The following is a 19556-nucleotide window of genomic DNA, read 5'->3' as shown; positions in this document are numbered from 1 at the left end:
GGTTAAAACTTTGATGCGTCTGGCTCCTTTTCCACTTTAGTGGGCTGGTTGAAGATGAAATCCACTGAGGAGGGAGTGCTAGGTCTTCCAACACTACATGCGCCATCTAGACTTTGCTCTGGGGAAGCCTCCAAAATGTCTACAGACCTCTGCAAAATACAGTGGACCTGGATTTGAAGATTAACAAAGGGAGTTAAAGACTGATGGGAGCATAAAGGCAGAATGATGCTAAATAGTTCATAGATCCTGTAGTTCAGCATGATTCTTAGACAGAAGCTAGATTTATCTGATAGCAGAGAAATTAAATTTAAGACAATGCCAGATAGGAATCTCGCTCTCCTAGTCTAGACCTCTTTAGTGCTATAAATCTTGGAGATGACTGCATATTCTTTTTTAATGCATCAAAGTAGCTAATTCTTCATGTTAAGATGGAAACTGGGAAGGAGTCAGAGGCTTCCTTATGCAAGATGTATCCCCCATCCCAGACTGCAATGAGCACTCCAGCAATGCCCCTGGACCTGCAGCTTCCCCTGAGTTAAAGTTTCCAGTCTGCCTTGAGAGATCAAAGAGAACAAAAACTCAAGGAACATCTATTAAGAATAAAAACAGTTTTTGCACACAAACAGGAAAATCAGCTATTACCCAGTAGTAGAGGCCTAAGAGTGATGACACTTCAGGTTCAAGTTAAAGAAGGGAAAAACTTATGTGACCCTAGAAATCATCACAGTAATACCCAGGACAAAGTAAAGCAAGGCATAAGTAGCACCTCTGCCAGTGTTGCTATATAGAAAGGGCCTAATGAAAAAGAATTATTGTAATCAAAAACACTTTTATCTGGTGTCAGAACCAGTTTTTCTGAGGACATAAAAAGAATTAAGCCACTATCAAGAAGCATCACATCTGGAATTGTAGCCAGGCCTGCTTCATATTCTAATACTAAACTAATAGAAAAGTCAAAATCTATTGAGCATTGAAGACAAAAGCAACTGTTGAGAGTAGATCAGTCCTCAGACCAGCAGATGGCATAATAGTTACGTCTCTAGACTCCCACATAGTCAACCACGATTCAAGTCCCGGAACCAGCAGCTTAAAACTCAAGCCAGCATGTGTGTATGCATGCCCAAAAACCTAAGAGGAGCGTGGGAGAAAAGGGATTGTGGCATGGCCATCTCCCCACCTCAGGTGGTGATTTCTTGCTTTCTGTCTCTCCAGGGAGTGAGTGCACATGCCCTATAGCAAAAATCTCTTTAAAAAAAAAAATTCAGATGCCAAAAAACTTGTTCAACATTGGACATGTCTTACACATATGGAATCAATCACAAGTCCTATTACAAATGCTATCGCAATCTATGAACAGGCCATTCTGTCAGGGGTTCAGCCTATTGAAGAGATGTGTCATGCAATTGTAGGTATTACCACATTGAAGAATCAAGAAAAAGAAAAAGTTAATGCTGATAAAAATACTGAGAGCAGGGACCAGCAGTTAGCAAAATGACTATGTCGCTGGACTCCCATGTAGTCGACTGCGGTTCATGTCTCGGACCTGGTGGCTTAAAACTCACACCAGGCACGTGTGCGTGCGTGCCCAAGATCCCTAGAGGAGAATAGAGGGGAAGGGATTGCGGCGTGGCCATCCCCCCTGAGAGGTGATTTCTCGCTTTCTGTCTCTCTGTCTCTCTCTGGCGAGCGCACGCACCCTATAGCAAAAACCTCTTAAAAAAAAAAATACTGAGAGCGATTGTTTAACCAAAGAACAAATCCAAAAATTTGGCACTCAGTATATAGTTGTAAATCTGTAGCCATAAAAACCAGAAACGTAGAAGGATAATGAAAATGGGCAAGATGACAGAACAAAAGATTCAACCTGTGATGTTAAAATCCCCAATACAGAAACTAGGGAAGGTTGCTTTATTAAATATAATGAATCAACTACTCCATACTTGTAAAGTATAAAGAAAAAGGTACAATCTGACAAAATAAATTCTGCATTTAAAGAGCTGAAATTTTTGACACCAGTGAGACCATCTCAATGTCTTTAAGAGAAGACTTCTAAATTGCCAGATAATGTTAAAAGACCATTATCCTTTTGTGTCTTCAGTAGAACAGTTAACAGAATTAGGAAGTGAAACTGATATTTTTGTATGCTGCCCTAATGTAGCACTGTGCTGGACATACTTAGAGAATGAAACAGAGAATGAAACAGAAGAGGGATAAAGCTCTGATAAGAAATGGGGTTTTTATTATTACTGGTGTTTTGTTTGGTTTGGTTTGACTTGTAATTTGTTCACTTCACTAAATATAAGCACTAATGATTCATAATCAGAAAATGAGGTGTTCTAAGTAAAACTTGGTTTTGTTTTGAAATGTTTTTCAATTTTTATGGTATATTTTCCTGCCTTTAAACATACTTTTTTTTTTTGCCATTCTTTGATTAGTCTGAAAGTCAAAAATTGTAATATGTAGAGTGACTTTCTTCAAATATTAAAGCATACAATGTTTAGCTTGCATTGCCCCCAAGTTTGTGTTACCCAAGTTGGACTCTTTTGTATCCTTTGAACTGCTTATAGTTCTTTACTGTCACTTTTCATCAGTGACAGTAAGTCTGTATCTGTGATCTCTTGGCCTTTTTCTTTATACTGTAACTAAGGTCACTGAGAAACATAGTTAACTAAATTCTCCATTTCTAAGAGAAGATACTCTGTGTAAGAACAAAAGGTGGGGGCAGGCAGGTGGCGTGGTAATAAGGGTGCTGGACTCCCACATGGCCAACCATGGTTTGAGCCTCGGACCTAGCAGCTTGCTTTCTCACTTTCTCTCTCTTACTCTGTCCCTCTCTGGTCAAATTAAAAATAAATAAATAAATAAAGTTAAATAAAATATTTTTTTAAAAAAAGAAAGAAAAGATGATATATATAGTAGATATCCACGACTGTATCTATCTAAAATGTTAGCATTTTAATGTCCATGGCTTCATTTGATAGTTTATAAAGTATTGAATGGAAATAGGGGAAAAATATATAATATTTAATAAATGTTTTTCTAGTAAAATATCTGAAAAATACATTTGCTTTCTTCTTTATAAAAACTTCACTGTTGGTCAGCAGGTAGCATGGTGGTTAAGGACGCTGGACTCCTAGGTCGACCATGGTTCAAGTCCCAGACCAGGTGGCGCGCTTGCTCGCGCTCTCTCTCTCTCTCTCTCTCTCTCCCCACCCTTCCCTCCCTCTCTGGTTAAATTAAAATAAATAAAGTTAAATAACATAATTCTTTAAAAAAACAAAACAAAGAAAACTTCACTGTTAAATCATGTCCCCTGAAACATGGTAATTGCCCATAGTAAATAGTGTTCTTCTCCCCACACATAATACCACCATAAAATTATTCTCTAAGGCCCTAGACTAATACTTAAATGGCATACGTCTGTCAACTTTATAGTTTGAATTAAGTGATTTTTTTTTTTAATAGATTTTTGCTCTAGGGTTGAGAGCACTCACAGGAGAGACACACAAAGAGAGAAATTACCTTCTGGGGGGATGGTCATGCTGCACTCCCTTCTCCTCCATTGTCCTCTCCAGATTTTGGGCATGCATATACATGGACCCAGAATGAGTTTTAAACCACCAAATCCAGGACTCAAACCATATAGTCAACTATGTGGGAGTCCAGCAATGTACCTATTATGCTGTTTGTTGGTCCCAAATTAAGTGAATTTTTAATAGTGAAAGATTACTTTAAAAATGATGTGTGGGACTGCTGGTGGCCAGTAGGTGTGCTGGACATTCCCACATGGCTAATCGTGGTTTAAGTCCTAGACCCAGTGGCTTGTTTTCGTACTCCCTATGCCCCCTCTCTGGTCAAATTAAAATAAATAAATGAATAAAATTAAAGAAATAATTTTTTAAAAGCTTTATTTATTGGGACCAGCAGTTAGCATAGTGGCTATGTCGCTAGACTCCCATGTAGTCGACCATGGTTCTAGTCCCAGACCCGGTGGCTTAAACTCACGCCGGGCGCATGTGTGTGTGTGCCCATGATCCCAAGAGGAGAATGGAGAAGGGATTGTGGCGTGGCCATCCCCCCTGAGAGGTGATTTCTCGCTTTCTGTCTTTCTGTCTCTCTCTGTCTTCCTGGCGAGCACACATGCCCTATAGCAAAAAAACTCTCCAAAATAAATAAATAAATAAAAGCTTTATTTATTTAATTTCATTTGTTAGTATTATTATTATTTAATTTGACCAGAAAGAGACAGAAAGAGAGAAAGCCGCCAGGTCTGGGACTTGAACAGTGGTCGGCCATGTGGGGCCAGCAGGTGTCATGGTGGTTAAGGTGTTGTACTTCTACATGGCCAACCATGGTTCAAGTCCCAGACCTGGCAGCTTGAAAATCACACTGGGCACGTGTGCCCAAAATCCCAGGATGAGAATGGAGGAGAAGGGATTGCAGCATGGTCACCCCTTCTAGGGAGGGGTGGTTTCTCACTTTCCCTGTCTTTCCGGTGAGTGCATGTGCCCTATGGCAAAAATCTTAAATAAATAAATTAAAGTCCTCTTTTCGGCTGGAACCATGGAGAGTGTTCAAAAGAAAAAAAAGAAGGTTCCTACTGCGACAGAAACCAAGAAAAAGGTTCCTGCTGTGCCAGAAACCCTTAAGAAAAAAACAAAGGAATTTTGCAGAGATGAAGATCAAGCGCCTGAGAAAAAAGTTTGCTCAAAAGATGCTTCGAAAGGCATGGAGGAAGCTTATTCATGAAAAAGCTGAGCACTGTCATAAGGAATATAGACAGAGGTATAGAACTGAGACTCGCATGGCCAGGATGGCAAGAACAGCTGGCAACTTCTAGGTACCTGCAGAACCCAAATTGGCATTTGTCATCAGGATCAGAGGTATCAATGGAGTGTACCCAAAGGTTCAAAAGGTGTTGCAGCTTCTTCATCTTCGCCAGATCTTCAGTGGCACCTTTGTTAAGCTCAACAAGGCCTCAGTTAACATGCTGAAACTAACTGATCTATAAGCATGGTTATGGCAAAATCAATAAGCGAATTGCTTTGACAGATAACTCTTTGATCACTTGACCTTTTGGTAAATTTGGCATCATCTGCATTTCATAAATCAGGAGGGCCTGATTTATGAAATCTATACTGTTGGAAAACACTTCAAAGAAGCAAATAACTTGTTGTGGCCCTTCAGATTATCTTCTCCACAAGATGGAATGAGAAAAAGGCCACCCATTTTATACAAGGTGGAGATGCTGGCAATAGGAAAGACCAGATCAACAGACTTATTAGAAGGATGAACTAAGGTATCTACCATGATTATTTTTGTAATCTGGTCAGTAAATAAACACAGTGCCTGTTTTCAGACTGAAAAAAAAAAGAAGAGAACAGGGGTTTTTTTGTATTTTTTTTTTTTTTTTGGAGAGGTTTTTGCCATAGGGCATGTGCCCTCCTCAGACAGATAAGAGAGGCAGAAAGTGAGAAATTACCCCCTGGGGGGATGGCCACGCCACAATTCCTTCTCCTTCATTCTCCTCTCAGGATTTTGGGCACGCACACACACGCGCCTCATGTGAGTTTAAGCCATCAGGTCCGGGACTCGAACCACAGTCAACTACATAGGAGTCTAGCAACACAGCCATTACACCATCTGCTGGTCCCAAAGAGAACAGTATTTTATTATTTCCTTTGCACCACTTACATTTTTACAAATTGATTCTATAAAACTATTTCTGGTGAGAAAACTCAGCCTCCATTTTTTCCCCCTTGTATACAATATTCTTATTGTATACACATAAGGTACATAGTTTAAAGAATAAAAATCCTACTGTAGAATGAAAATATAATAAAACAAAGATAATATACAAATGGAATGAACATAAACAAGACTAAGTACATAAACTTCAACTACATAAATCATTCTTTTGTTTTAAAGAATTATTTTACTTTATTGTTATTATTTTTAATTTGCTATAGGGCATGTGTGCTCACCAAAGAGAAAGAGAGAGAGAGTGAGAAAGCAAGCCCCTAGGGACTGGACCACGGTTGGCCATGTGGGAGTCCAGTGCTTTAACCACTACATCTGCTGCTGGCCTCTCTTCTTAACTTTTTTTTTTTTTAAATTTTATTTCATTTATTATTACTATTTTTTAAATTTACTATAGGACACGCACACTCACCAGAGAGAGAGAGAAAGTGAGAACGTGAGCCACTAGGTCCAGGACTCAGACAGCAGATACCAGTCAACTTAACCACAACTCTACCTGCTGGCCCCACTCTTCAGTCATTCCTAAATTCTTTGCTGAACTGTAAGCTCTAAGAAAGCAGGATATCTTCCTTATCTGTAATGCTTGGCCCAAAATAGGATACTGAAAAAAATATATATATTTAAAGTGCATTAATATCTCCATTGATTAATTCTTAGAAGTGACAGCTATCTTAATGGCATTTCAGCAAGCCATTTACATGTAATAACTGGGACTTAAACTCTGATGTAAAATGTATATGTTGGTATTAAGCCATTTGAGTACCCGTGATGCTTTTTAGTTTTGCTGCAGGGTGTATGTATTCACCAGAGAGAGAGAAAAAAAGTAAGACACCATCCCCTAGGTGGATGTCTACACCGTAGTCCTTTCTCTTCCATTCTCCTTTCAGGATTTTGGGCACAGATACACACATGTCCAGCATGATTTTCAAGCCACAGGGTTCAGGATTTGTAAAGTTTCCACATTCAGTTTTATTTCCATGTGGTCTGTTATGAGTGGTTATTGGCCAGGGCTGATTTTACTTTCCAAGAGACATTTAGTAATGTCTGGAATCATGTTTTGTTGTCACAGTGGAACAAGAGGGTACTAGTAGTATCTAGTTGGGTAGAAGCAGGGAAGCTGCTAAACATCCAACAATGCACAGGACAGCTCTTTTGGCAAAAGATGATCTAACCCAAAATGTCAGTTGAGATTGAGAATCTCTGTTCTTACTGGATGTTACTGAGTCATAACTTGTAAATGTTACATTGTACTGTGTGACAAAAGATTAGCTGTAATAAGTCAATATTTGGTTTTCTTTTTTGACATTTTAGTATAAAGGTGCACATGTAAAGCCAGGATTTGCTGAACATTTCTACAGTAACCCTGCAAGATACAAAGGAAGAGAAAATATGTTGGTATGTTTGATTTATATTTTTATAACTTAAAATGGTAATATTTCAGTTCCATACTGACACTTATTTTTTCCTAGTATTATGATACGATTGAAGATGCCCTTGGTGGGGTTCAAGAAGCTCATTTTGATGGACTTATTTTTGTTCATTCTGGAATATATACTGATGAATGGATATATATTGAATCTCCAATCACCATGATTGGCGCAGGTATTTCGAAATGCGTTGTCATGAAAAATTTTTTCATTGTACTTGTATTATTTGATTTACATGTTAGGTTTTTAAAATGCTAGGGACTTAAAATCCAGTTGAACTTTGATAATGCTTCATTGGTAGGAAAGACTAGAAATAAAATTATCACATCTTATGTGAAGGAAATGAAAACATTATGCATTAGAACTACAGATATATATAGATATATTTCTTGATATCAGTAAAGAAACAGTAAAGACAGAATGTGAAACTTAGTTTTATTTTTTTATTTGAAAATAAAGATTTAAATGTTTTGTTGCAATTTTCAAAGAAACTGAAATGTTACTTTCTAATACCTTCTAATGCTTTTTGTACTGTTTCAAAGCTATTTTCATGGTCAAGTTTCTAAGAGTAAACGTAATGAATTATTTGTTGAACACTGATGATCATGTGAAGATTTGTGCTATTTCTGTTTTTTGAGGTTACAGTACAGAAACCATTCTAAAATAGTAATGATTGTTTAATAATCTATATTTATTGTCTCTCCTGCTTTGTTTTTCCATCTCTTTTATAAAGAATGAGGGAGAGAGTATAGAAATGTTTGCCTAGTTGATTTTGTTATTTTCCAAATTGAGGCCACTATTAGAAATAAATTTAAATGAAGTATCTTTTTCTCTTTTCTTCTTTCCCTGAGACTCCTTTTTCAGTGTTGCTGCTGGTAGTGATTTTGTTTCTACAAGAAGCCATTTTAAATATTTCGTTGCATTTGATAATGCTATTTATTATTGACTCTAATTAGAGGTATTATTATACATGAATTTGAATATAATGGTAGTCAAAAAATATCCCCATTAAATACGTATCACTGCTCAAACTAAAGACAGATGAAATACCATTATCTGATAAAATGAATATTAGTTCTACTCAATACTCATATTTTTATTAATACTAATGTTTCTTTTCCAAAAGTACTCATCTATGAAAATGAAATAAAGATAATATGCTTTAAAATATCTTCTCCACAGCACCTGGAAAAGTAGCAGACAAAGTTATAATTGAAAACACTAGAGATTCAACCTTTGTTTTTATGGAAGGTTCAGAAGATGCTTATGTTGGATATATGACAATAAGGGTAGGAAATTCAGAATTTTTTAATGTACATATTGAAATCATTAAGGCAGTAGTTGTTTATTTCAAAAGGAAATTTCTACTTTTTAGTTCAACCCTGATGATAAATCTGCTCAACACCACAATGCACACCACTGCTTAGAGATTACGGTAAATTGTAGCCCTATTATTGATCACTGTATCATCCGAAGTACATGTACAGGTAAGTGTTTCCTTTCTTTTACAATAAAATTGAGTCACTGTGTTGTTGCCCAGAAAGTTTTTTAATAAAGAAGTATTTTTTTCTCATAGTTGGTTCTGCAGTATGTGTTAGTGGTCAAGGAGCATGTCCGACTATCAAGCACTGTAACATCAGCGACTGTGAAAATGTTGGGCTTTATATAACAGATCATGCACAGGTAATTTAAATTTTAGTTTTGTTTTCTTTTTCCCAGAGATTTTTGCAATAGGACCAGTGCACTCAATGGAGAGACAGAGAGAAAGAGAGGTTACCTTCCCAGGGGAATGGCCACACCTTGGTCCCTTCTCCATTTTCCTCTCAGGATTTTGGGCATGCATGCACATGCACACAGCATGAATTTTAAGCCACCAGGTCTGGAACTCAAACTACCATGTGGGAGTCCAGCCACTGCTCAAACTAAAGACAGATGAAATACCATTATCTGATAAAATGAATATTAGTTCTACTCAATACTCATATTTTTATTAATACTAATGTTTCTTTTCCAAAAGTACTCATCTATGAAAATGAAATAAAGATAATATGCTTTAAAATATCTTCTCCACAGCACCTGGAAAAGTAGCAGACAAAGTTATAATTGAAAACACTAGAGATTCAACCTTTGTTTTTATGGAAGGTTCAGAAGATGCTTATGTTGGATATATGACAATAAGGGTAGGAAATTCAGAATTTTTTAATGTACATATTGAAATCATTAAGGCAGTAGTTGTTTATTTCAAAAGGAAATTTCTACTTTTTAGTTCAACCCTGATGATAAATCTGCTCAACACCACAATGCACACCACTGCTTAGAGATTACGGTAAATTGTAGCCCTATTATTGATCACTGTATCATCCGAAGTACATGTACAGGTAAGTGTTTCCTTTCTTTTACAATAAAATTGAGTCACTGTGTTGTTGCCCAGAAAGTTTTTTAATAAAGAAGTATTTTTTTCTCATAGTTGGTTCTGCAGTATGTGTTAGTGGTCAAGGAGCATGTCCGACTATCAAGCACTGTAACATCAGCGACTGTGAAAATGTTGGGCTTTATATAACAGATCATGCACAGGTAATTTAAATTTTAGTTTTGTTTTCTTTTTCCCAGAGATTTTTGCAATAGGACCAGTGCACTCAATGGAGAGACAGAGAGAAAGAGAGGTTACCTTCCCAGGGGAATGGCCACACCTTGGTCCCTTCTCCATTTTCCTCTCAGGATTTTGGGCATGCATGCACATGCACACAGCATGAATTTTAAGCCACCAGGTCTGGAACTCAAACTACCATGTGGGAGTCCAGCACCTTAACCACTATGCCACTTGCTGACCCCTTTTTTTTCTTTTTTAATTTTTGTAAAGCTGTGCTAATGTTTGTTTCTGATTAATTGATACAGGGAATATATGAGGATAATGAAATTTCCAATAATGCTTTAGCTGGGATTTGGGTTAAAAATCATGGAAACCCAATTATTAGACGGAATCATATTCATCATGGACGTGATGTTGGTGTCTTCACATTTGATCATGGCATGGTAAGAACATTTATTCTTAATAGAAAAACTGACTACTATATCAATTAAATTTCAAATATATGTTATAGCATTATTTTCTCATCACTAAATTATCTGAATTGAAAAGTATAGGTTTAAAAGCAATTTCGGTATTTTTAAATCAGTATGCAAAAATTTATAAATCCCTGTATGAAATATTACATACATGTGGAGAGATGAGAGAGTCGTTAGGGAAGTGATATGCTCTTTAAGGGAAGTAAGGTCTTATTCAGTAGTTAGTTCTCAAATGTAAGTATGGATAGAATCACCCAGAAGCTGTTTTTAATGAAAATTCCTATATCTTCCCTAGGTATAATCAATAAGAATTTGTGAGGTTGGGGCTCAGGATATATACATTTTTAATAAACACCATAAGTGAGTCTAACACAGATTATCTGTAAAATACACTTTGAGAAATAATAGTCTTGTTACTTTGATTTCTGTGTTATTCCTCTTAAATATTTTTTAATTGGCATAACTTTAATAAGAGATAATGTTAATAAAATATGTTTAAGTGTTATATAGCAGTTATGTTCAGATTATACTGTGTTTTAAATACTACTGTCTTAGTTTTATAGAGTTTTCTAGATACATGACCTTTTTAGTTCTCTGATAACACTGTTTAATTTTTATTTATTTACTTGTGTTTTCATGAGAGAGAAATACGGGAACCCAGAGTCTCATCACTCCATAATCCCCTCCCCAAGTCAGCCAGGATGGTGGGCATGTACACATGTATGGTCAGCAAGGTTAAGGTCAACCAGGAATCTGAACCACGATTAGACATGTGGTGCTAATGTTACAAAGCTGCATGCTACCACATGGCTAGGCCACTATTTCAAAATAATATTATTTGATATCTGTCCAGCTATTCTTTTCATTTAATGTCTAATTTTCCTTGAGTTAATTTTCAGTATTAGCAGAATATTTTGTTGATGGATCAATGAAATAGGAAAGAAAGTACAGTAGTAACATATTGACAAATAGGAATATGGTAAGCTATATGGTATTAACTAAACAACCCAAGAACATTGCATTCACATATACAGATTGCCAGTGGCAGAGAAAATTGATAATTTACATTGTTTGTGCCTGGAACCTATGCAGAACTCCCCCCCCCCTTTTTTTTTAGAGAGAGATTTATGCTATAGGGCATGTATGCTTGATGGAGAGACAGAGAGACAGAAAGCAAGGAATCACCCCCCTCCCCCCGGGGGGTGGCCATACCCAATCCATTCTCCTCCAGTCTCCTCTCAGGATCTTGGGCGCACATGCACCTGGCGTGAGTTTTAAGCTGCCAGGTCCAGGTCTTCAACCGCGGTAGACTACATGGATGTCCAGCAATGTGACCATTACGGCATCCGCTGGTCCTACAGAGAGTCCTGTTTTAAACTTAACTAGACCATGAGGTCTATAGTATCCTAATTAGACCTAGATATTTTCAGATCAGAGGACAGTTGGTCATATTAGCCAGTTCCTATTGTAACTGACTGTAACCTAAGAAAGACAATTTACTTGGAACTTGGGCAATAACTTTGACCCTTAGGAAAACAAAGTAGAGATGAACATTTATGGCTTTCAGTTGGAATAAAAAATCATTTTCTTCTTTTAATTCATTCATCGTCTTTTTTTTTTTTTTTTTTAATTTTGACCAGAGAAAGGCAGAGAGAGAGAGAGGGAAAGTTAGAAAGCAACCCACCAGGTTCGGGACTTGAGCCGTGGCCATGTGGGAGTCCAGTGCCTTAACCACCATGCCACCTGCTAGCCCCAGAAATCAGCTTTTTCAGGAGCCAGCTGGTGGCATGGTGTTTAATGTGGATCCCACATAGCCAATTGTGCAGTTTGAGTCCTGAACCCGGTAAATTGAAAAACCACACAATGTACATGTTCATGCATGCCCAAAATTCCAATAGGAGAATAGAAAAGGATTATAGTGTGGCCATCCCCCACTGGGGGGAAGTTGCTTTCTCACTTTCCTTCTCTCTCTCTCTCTCTCTCTCTCTCTCTCTCTCTCTGTCTCTCTTTAGCAAGTGCAGGTACCATATAAAAAAGAAATTGTTTGCAGCAGCAGATGGTGTGGTGGTTAAGGGCACTATACTCTCACATGGCCAACCATGGTTTTAAGTCCCAGACCTGGCAGCTTGCTTTCTCGCCCCCCGGCCCCCTCAGTCTCTTAGTCTCTCCCTCTATCCCTCTCTGGTCAAATTAAAATAAAATTTTAAAATAGTAAATTTAAATGAAATTATTATTTTTTAGAAAAGAAATTGTTTTTTTGTTGCAGAGTATAAGCTCTTTTTCAAGGGAGAGAGGAATTTAGAAGGAATCTGGGTAAAGGTATAGAGGAAGTCAGAAACAAAAGATTGAGAATCCACCCTCTTTTGTAGACTTCCTTATTGGCTGTGGTTCACAAAAAGAACTGTAATTTTGTGATGGAATTATACTGTACTGGTATTTTATTGTGTATGTTGTCTTTAGGCTGTGTCCCAGAGTTATATACAAGTCAAATGTCACATTTATGTATACTTTTGTCTCTTTCACAAATGATTTGAGGTACCATGATAACTTTTTTAAAGTTTGTTTATTCATGATAAAAATGAAAGAGTGAAAGGGAGAAGGTACAAAAAGGTACCCTCGTTAGAGTTTCGTCATGACACAATCCCTTTACCCTAGCTAGCCAGAATGTCAAGATCTGGAGTGTACATGCATATACCCAGTACATTTCAGGTTGACCAAGCTGGTATCTGAAACTTCAGTTTGCCATATGGCTTCCAGCACTGAAATTAAGCATGATAACTATCATCTGTGGCACTAAACCTGGGCTGCCAAGATCTATTTTTTTTTTTTTTTTTTTTTTTTTGACATAGGGCAAGTGTACTCACTGAGGAGAGACAGAGAAGATAAGTGAAAAATCACCCTCCAGGGACAATGAGCACACTGCATTCGCTTCTCTTCCATTCTCCCCTTTGGGTTTTAGACATGCATGCACCCGTACCAAGCTTGTTGTTCTCTTTTTAAAGAATTACTTATTGAATTTCATTTATTTATTTTAATTTGACCAGAGAGACACACACACAGAGAGGGAGAGTGAGAAAGTAAGCCATCAGGTCGGGGACTCAAACCATGGTTGGCCATGTAAGAGTGTCTAGCGACTTGACCACCATGCCACCTGTTGGTCCCCTTTCTGTTTGTTTGTTTTTTTGTTTTTTAATAATTATTTATTCAACTTTATTATGGTCATTACTTTTTCACCTTGATTGACAAGAGACAGAGAGAGGTAAAGAAAGTCACCCACTCTGGGGTTTGAACCATGGTTGGCCATGTGGGAGTCCAGCATCCCAACCACCATGCCACTTGCTGACCCCACCAAGCTTGTTTTTCAAGCCACAGAGTCCAGGACTCGAACCATGGAGTCAGCCATGTGTAATCCAAGCCCTCTAACCACCATGCAACCTGCTGGCCCTGCCAGGATTATTTTCACCTGGGTATAAGTTCCTCATTTTTCAAAAGACCTGTGTTGGTGGTCCCTTACTAAATTTGACCATAGTAATTTATTCTTTTTTTTTTTTTTTTTTTTTTTGGGGGGGGTTTTTTGCTTTTTTTCTTTTTTTGGAGAGGGTTTTTTGCTATAGGGCGTGTGCGCTCGCCAGAAAGAGAGATACAGAAAGCGAGAAATCACCCCCAAGGTGGGATAGCCACGCCACAATCCTTTCTCCTCCATTCTCCTCTCGGGATCTTGGGCACGCACTCACACACGCCCAGCGTGAGTTTAAGCCACTCGAACCGTGGCCGACTACATGGGAGTCCAGCGACGTAGCCGTTACACTAACTGCTGGTCCCAATAATTTATTCTTTATGACACACCCCTTATATAGTTCATTTTGTAAAGTTTTATGCTTATAAATATTGCAGCATTTTAAAAAAATAATTTTGGGCAGTGCTATAGATAGATTTCCCCTTAAGGATTTATGAACCTTGTGACATTATAGACATGTAAGATAAGGATGGAAATAAAGCACATCCTGAGCCTGTCTTAACTGTTGTATCTGCGTTAGTATTGTGACAAAAGTCCTTAAAAAACATTTTATGGAATATTATTTCATCCCAAGAATTCTTTTGTTTCTCTTCTCTTGGCAGTTATGATTGTTGGATGACATCCATCACTAAGGATAATATTTTAAATTTGGCTTTGTTTTCTATAAGGTTTCAAAAATTATCATAATAAAAAAAAATTTTTGGAGAGATTTTTGCTATAGGGCATGTGCATTTGCCAGAAAGACAGAGAGAGACAAAGTGAGAAATCACCCCCCAGAGGGGCTGGCCACGAAGCACTCCCTTCTTCATTCTCCTCATGGGATCTTGGGCACACATGCAAACGCGCCCGGCATGAGTTTAAGCCACTGAGTCTAGGACTCGAACCGCGGTCTATCACATGGGAGTTCAGCAACATAGCCATTACGCTAACGGCTGGTCCCCATAATAAAAATTTTAACTAGCAGCAGTACTGTTTTTAAATGTATTTCTATTGTTTTCTGAAATTTTCCTCTTCCTTATCTATGACATACTTAGAATTCCTGTATTTTAAGAATGAATTTTAAAAGACTTGCCGCTCTTTTTATTTTAAAAAAAATAATCGGGGCCAGCAGATGTCATGGTGGTTAAGGGCACTCCAACATGCGTTATTATAGTTTAAGTCCCAGGCCCAGCAGCTTGCTTTCTCATTTCCCCTCTCTCTCTCACTTTCACTCTGTCCTTCTCTGGTCAAACTAAAAAAATAAATGAAGTTAAATAAAATAATTAATTTTTAAAAAATCAATATTTTTGTAAAAATTCTATATGCCCAGTTTAAGTATTTCTCTTGATTTTGAAAGGGTATGACCGTAGAGTTTGTCATTGTTAATCTGTGTTTTCTAAAGTATGAACTCTTTGGAAAATAAAAAAATAAACATAATTTATATTGTAGCCAGTGTCTACTCTCATTATTCTTCTATAAAGATTTAAAACATTTGATAGTCCTACAGTTCTTGAGCTATATTTATATTTATTTACCATCAGTCCTTTCTTCTTTTTAGAGAAGCTCTCATTATATAGTGATCCTCCTGTCTTAGTCTCCCTATGAGCTGCAACCACAGATGCATGCCACTATGCCCAGCTTTTAAGGTGGGCCAGGAATCAAACTCGGGCCTCCCCAAGGACCTCAGTCTGCTAAGTTGAAGTGTGTATCAGAAATGCACTCATGGCTAGGCTACCCTTAGTTCCCTTAGCACAATTTCTTCATTCTTCTTCTTCTTCTTTATTTTTTAAATTTTAATTAATTTTTGCTGTAGCTGTAGTTGGTCATCTAGCCAACTTTTAAAGATGTGCTTATGGGTATTGTGGTTTGAGTTCTTGCCACTTGAGAATACCTATTTTTTTTTAAGAGATTTTTGTTATAGGGCACATACATTTGTTGGAAAGACAGATAAAAAGTGAGAAATCATTCTTCTCCTTCCCCCACCCTGGGGGTGATGGTTACACCACAATCCCTTCTTCTCCATTCTCCTCTTAGCATTTTGGACATGTACGCACACGTGCCTAGGGTGAGTTTCAAGCTGCTGGGCATGGGACTCAAACCGCAGTTGGCCACATGGGAGTCCAGCATTTTAATTGCTATACTACCTGCTGGCCTCAAAAATGCCAATTCTTTTAAAGTAGCTGAGTATACAATTTGATTATACTTTCTTCCCTCCACCCCTAGTTCTGTAGACATTTTCTATTCTAGTACTGAAAGTGGCTAAGAACTCTGAGATCATCCCATTTTATTTTTCTTTCTGGTGATGATTTTTTTTTCCCTACTGCATTACCCATATATTGTTTTTTGTTGATGTTGTAGTGTTTTGCCATTTTTCTGTTCCATATGTTCCTTTCTTTAGCAACTTGGCTGTCTTCTCTGTTATATTGTTGGGTTCTTCTCCTCTAAGTGTTTTGTAATTTCCTCAGATCTGTTCTCTTACAGTGTCTGCATAGTTTGGTCTGTTTTTCTATGGCTGATTTGCTTCCAAGGTGTTTATCACTAATTTTTAAATGTTTATAATTGAAACTTACTAACATGTACATAAGTAGGTAGAATAGTTTAATGAATCTGTATATACTACCATTGTCTGCTTTTAAGAGTTATCAGTTCATGGCCAATTTCATTTTATCTACACTTTTTCATTCATTCCTTACTCCCTTCCCATATAATCTGTATTATTTTGAAGCAAATACTAGACATCATTATATCATCTGTTAATATTTCAGCATGTATCTTTGAAAGATAGAGATTCTTCCCCATATCCCACTTAACCACAATGCCAGTCTCACTTTTAAAAAAGAATAACTAGGAGGACCAGCTGGTAGTGTGGTGGTTAAAGGCACTGAACTCTCACATGGCCAAATGCAATTCAAGTCCTAGACCTGGCAGCTTGAAATTCATGCTGGACGAATGTGCATATGTGCCCAAAATCCCAGGAGGAGAATCGAGGAGGGATTGCAGCATGGCCATAGTCCCAGGGGCTGTTTTCTCACATTTTTTCTTATTGCTTCTCTCTCTTCTCTCCAGTAAACACACATGCCGTAAGGCAAAAACCTTTACAAAAAGAAGAAGAAGGAATAATTGCTTAGTATCATTAAATTTTCCACCAGGGTTTACAGTTCCTCATCTATCTAGTCCATTGCATAATGTTGGGTGTTTTTTTGTTTTGTTTTGTTTTTTTCTTTTTTTTAATTACCAAAGATAGTGTGCTCACCAGAGACAAACAGGGAGAAAGCGCCCCACAATGGGGCATGGTCACACCACAATCTCTTCTCTATTCCTCTATCCTGTCAGAATTTAGGACATGCAATCTCGTCTCCTTTATTTCTCCATCCTGTCAGGATTTTGGGCATGAACGTATAAATAAATGCCAAGTGTGTTTTTCAAGCCACTATCCATAATTGGCCATGTGGGATCCAGCTCCCTTTAACCACTAGGCTACAGGGCCAGCCTACAGAATGTTTTTTGCCATAGGGTGTGTGCACTTTCAGACGAGAGAGAGATTGAGAAAGCATCCCCCAAGGGTATTGGCCATGCTTTAGTCCCTTCTCCTTCATACTCTTCTCAGGATTTTGGACATGCACACAAACATATTTGGTGTGATTTTCAAGCTGGTGGGTCCAGCATTTAAACCATAGGCAGAAGTATGGGCATCTAGCACCTTTATCACAATACTATCTGCAGGCTCCACAATATTATTTTTGTAAAATAAGATTAAAATGCCATAGTGGTGCCAGATTGCTGTAATATTTTGAAGCATTTAGTTTAACTTTCTTCATGTCAGATGACAGATTTCCTATATTCTGTGTTGAGATCTGGCTGTCTACCCTCTTCTCCTTTCATTTCACCTTCATTTCAGTAATTTCCCTTAAATAGGAAATATAATTTTAGGTGAGAAAAATACATTTCCTCCTTCAGATTTACCATTCGTGCTTGAGTTATTTCTATGAAAATACAGCTTACCCTTGAATGATACAGGTTGCGCAGGTCTACTTACACATGGATCTTTTTCAACAAATATATTGGAAAATACAGTATGGTACTGTAAGTATATTTTTCTTCTTTTCTTTTTAGTGTATTGCTGTAAGGGTGTATGTGCTCACCAGGGAGAGACAGATAGAGAAGTGAGAAGCTACCTCCCCAGGGGAGACAGCCACATCACAGTCCTGTCTCCTTTCTCCTCAGGATTTTAGGCATTCTTGCACATTTTCCCAGCTTGATTTTCAAGCCATCATGTTCAGGTCTTAAACCACAACTGGCCATGTGCGAACTTAGTGCTTTAATCACCACACTATTTGCTGGTCTTCCTTATTTTCTTAATAACAGTTTCTTTACTCTAGCTTGCTTTATTATTATAAGAATACAGCATATGTTACATACAGCATACAAATATGTGTTGACTAACTGTTTTACATCATTGATAAAGCCTTCAGTTGGGACCAGCAGTTGGCATAATGGCTATGTCGCTGGACTCCCAGGTAGCTGACTGCAGTTTGAGTCCCGGACCCAGTGGCTTAAACTCACTCCGGGCACATGTGCATATGTGCCCAAGATCCCAAGAGGAGAATGGAGGAGAAGGGATTGCAGCATGGCCATCCCCCCTGGGGGGTGATTTCTCGCTTTCTGTCTCTCTGTCTCTGTCTTTCTGGTGAGCGCACGTGCCCTATAGCAAAAACCTCTCCCCTCCCCACCCCCCCAAAAAAAACCTTCAGTCAACAGTAAGCTAGTAGTAATTTAAGGCTGGGGGGAATGAAAAAATTATATAGGGCTGGTCTTGTGGCCTAGCAATTAAGGGAGCTGGATTCTGTATCACCCGTCACAATTCAAATCTCAGCCCTGGCACCTTAAGGAACACACGAGTCATGTGTTAAGCTTGAGAAACACACTAAGGGCATGTACCCAAAATACCAACAGGATGGAGGAATGAAGGAAAAGGGATTGTGTTGTGAGCATGACTCATTCGTGGGTGTTTTCTTTCTCTTTGTGATGAGTGCCCATGCCCTCTGGCAATGAAAAATGATCATAATAATATCTCAATAAAATTTTAAAAAATGATTAAGTTACACAAATTTTTCACTTCATAGGAGATCTATGCTCCTTATATGTTCAGCAATTAGCTGTACATGGGGTCTTGCTCACAAACTCATTGAACAAATAAGTGAATAAAACTTTTAGAGGTCATAAAATATTTTTATTTCAGTGCAAAGAAAATTTTGAAATCCATGCATGGATTTTTTTCATAATATTTATTATCATACTTTTTTTTTTAGAGGTTTTTGCTATAGGGCGCGTGTGCTCACCAGACAGAGACAGAGAGACAGAAAGCGAGAAATCACCCCCACAGGGGGGATGGCCACGCTGCAATCCCTTCTCCTCTATTCTCCTCTCGGGATCTTGGGCACGCACGCACATGCACCCAGTGTGAGTTTTAAACCACTGGGTCCAGGACACGAACCGCGGTCAACTATGTGGGAGTCCAGCGACTTAGCCATTACGCTAACTGCTGGTCCCTTTATTATAACTTTTAAAGATTCCCTCAGATGGTGTAATGGTCATGTTGACCCCCATGTAGTTGACTGCAGTTCGAGTCTGAGACCCAGCAGCTTAAAACTCACACTGGGTGCAGGGCCGGCAAGTGGCATGGTGGTTAGAGGTGCTGGACTCCCACATGGCCATCCACAGTTCAAGTGTCGGACCTGGTTGCTTGCTTTCTCACTTCCTCTCTCTCTCTCTCTCTCTCTCTCTCTTTCCTTTCGCTGATCTCGTGC

The 19556-nt window shown here is 38.2% G+C and overlaps 1 protein-coding gene across 3 annotated transcripts in view; it reads left to right on the top strand.

Annotated features, from left to right (window-relative positions):
* Positions 1-19556, top strand: part of FBXO11 (F-box protein 11) — a 44135-nt gene that overhangs the window by 5126 nt on the left and 19453 nt on the right. For all 3 annotated transcript variants that reach the window (XM_014582610.2, XM_014582609.2, XM_006164688.3), the window contains exons 6-11: positions 7072-7155; positions 7230-7362; positions 8370-8476; positions 8563-8674; positions 8764-8870; positions 10083-10220. In XM_014582610.2, the coding sequence (XP_014438096.1) occupies positions 7072-7155; positions 7230-7362; positions 8370-8476; positions 8563-8674; positions 8764-8870; positions 10083-10220 (681 nt within the window). The remainder of the gene's footprint in view (positions 1-7071; positions 7156-7229; positions 7363-8369; positions 8477-8562; positions 8675-8763; positions 8871-10082; positions 10221-19556) is intronic.

Source organism: Tupaia chinensis, unplaced genomic scaffold (genome assembly GCF_000334495.1).
Source record: "Tupaia chinensis unplaced genomic scaffold, TupChi_1.0 Scaffold143673_1, whole genome shotgun sequence".
NCBI lineage: Eukaryota > Metazoa > Chordata > Mammalia > Scandentia > Tupaiidae > Tupaia > Tupaia belangeri.
Note: the sequence above shows the minus strand (reverse complement) of the source record. Positions and strands in the feature narration are given on the sequence as shown.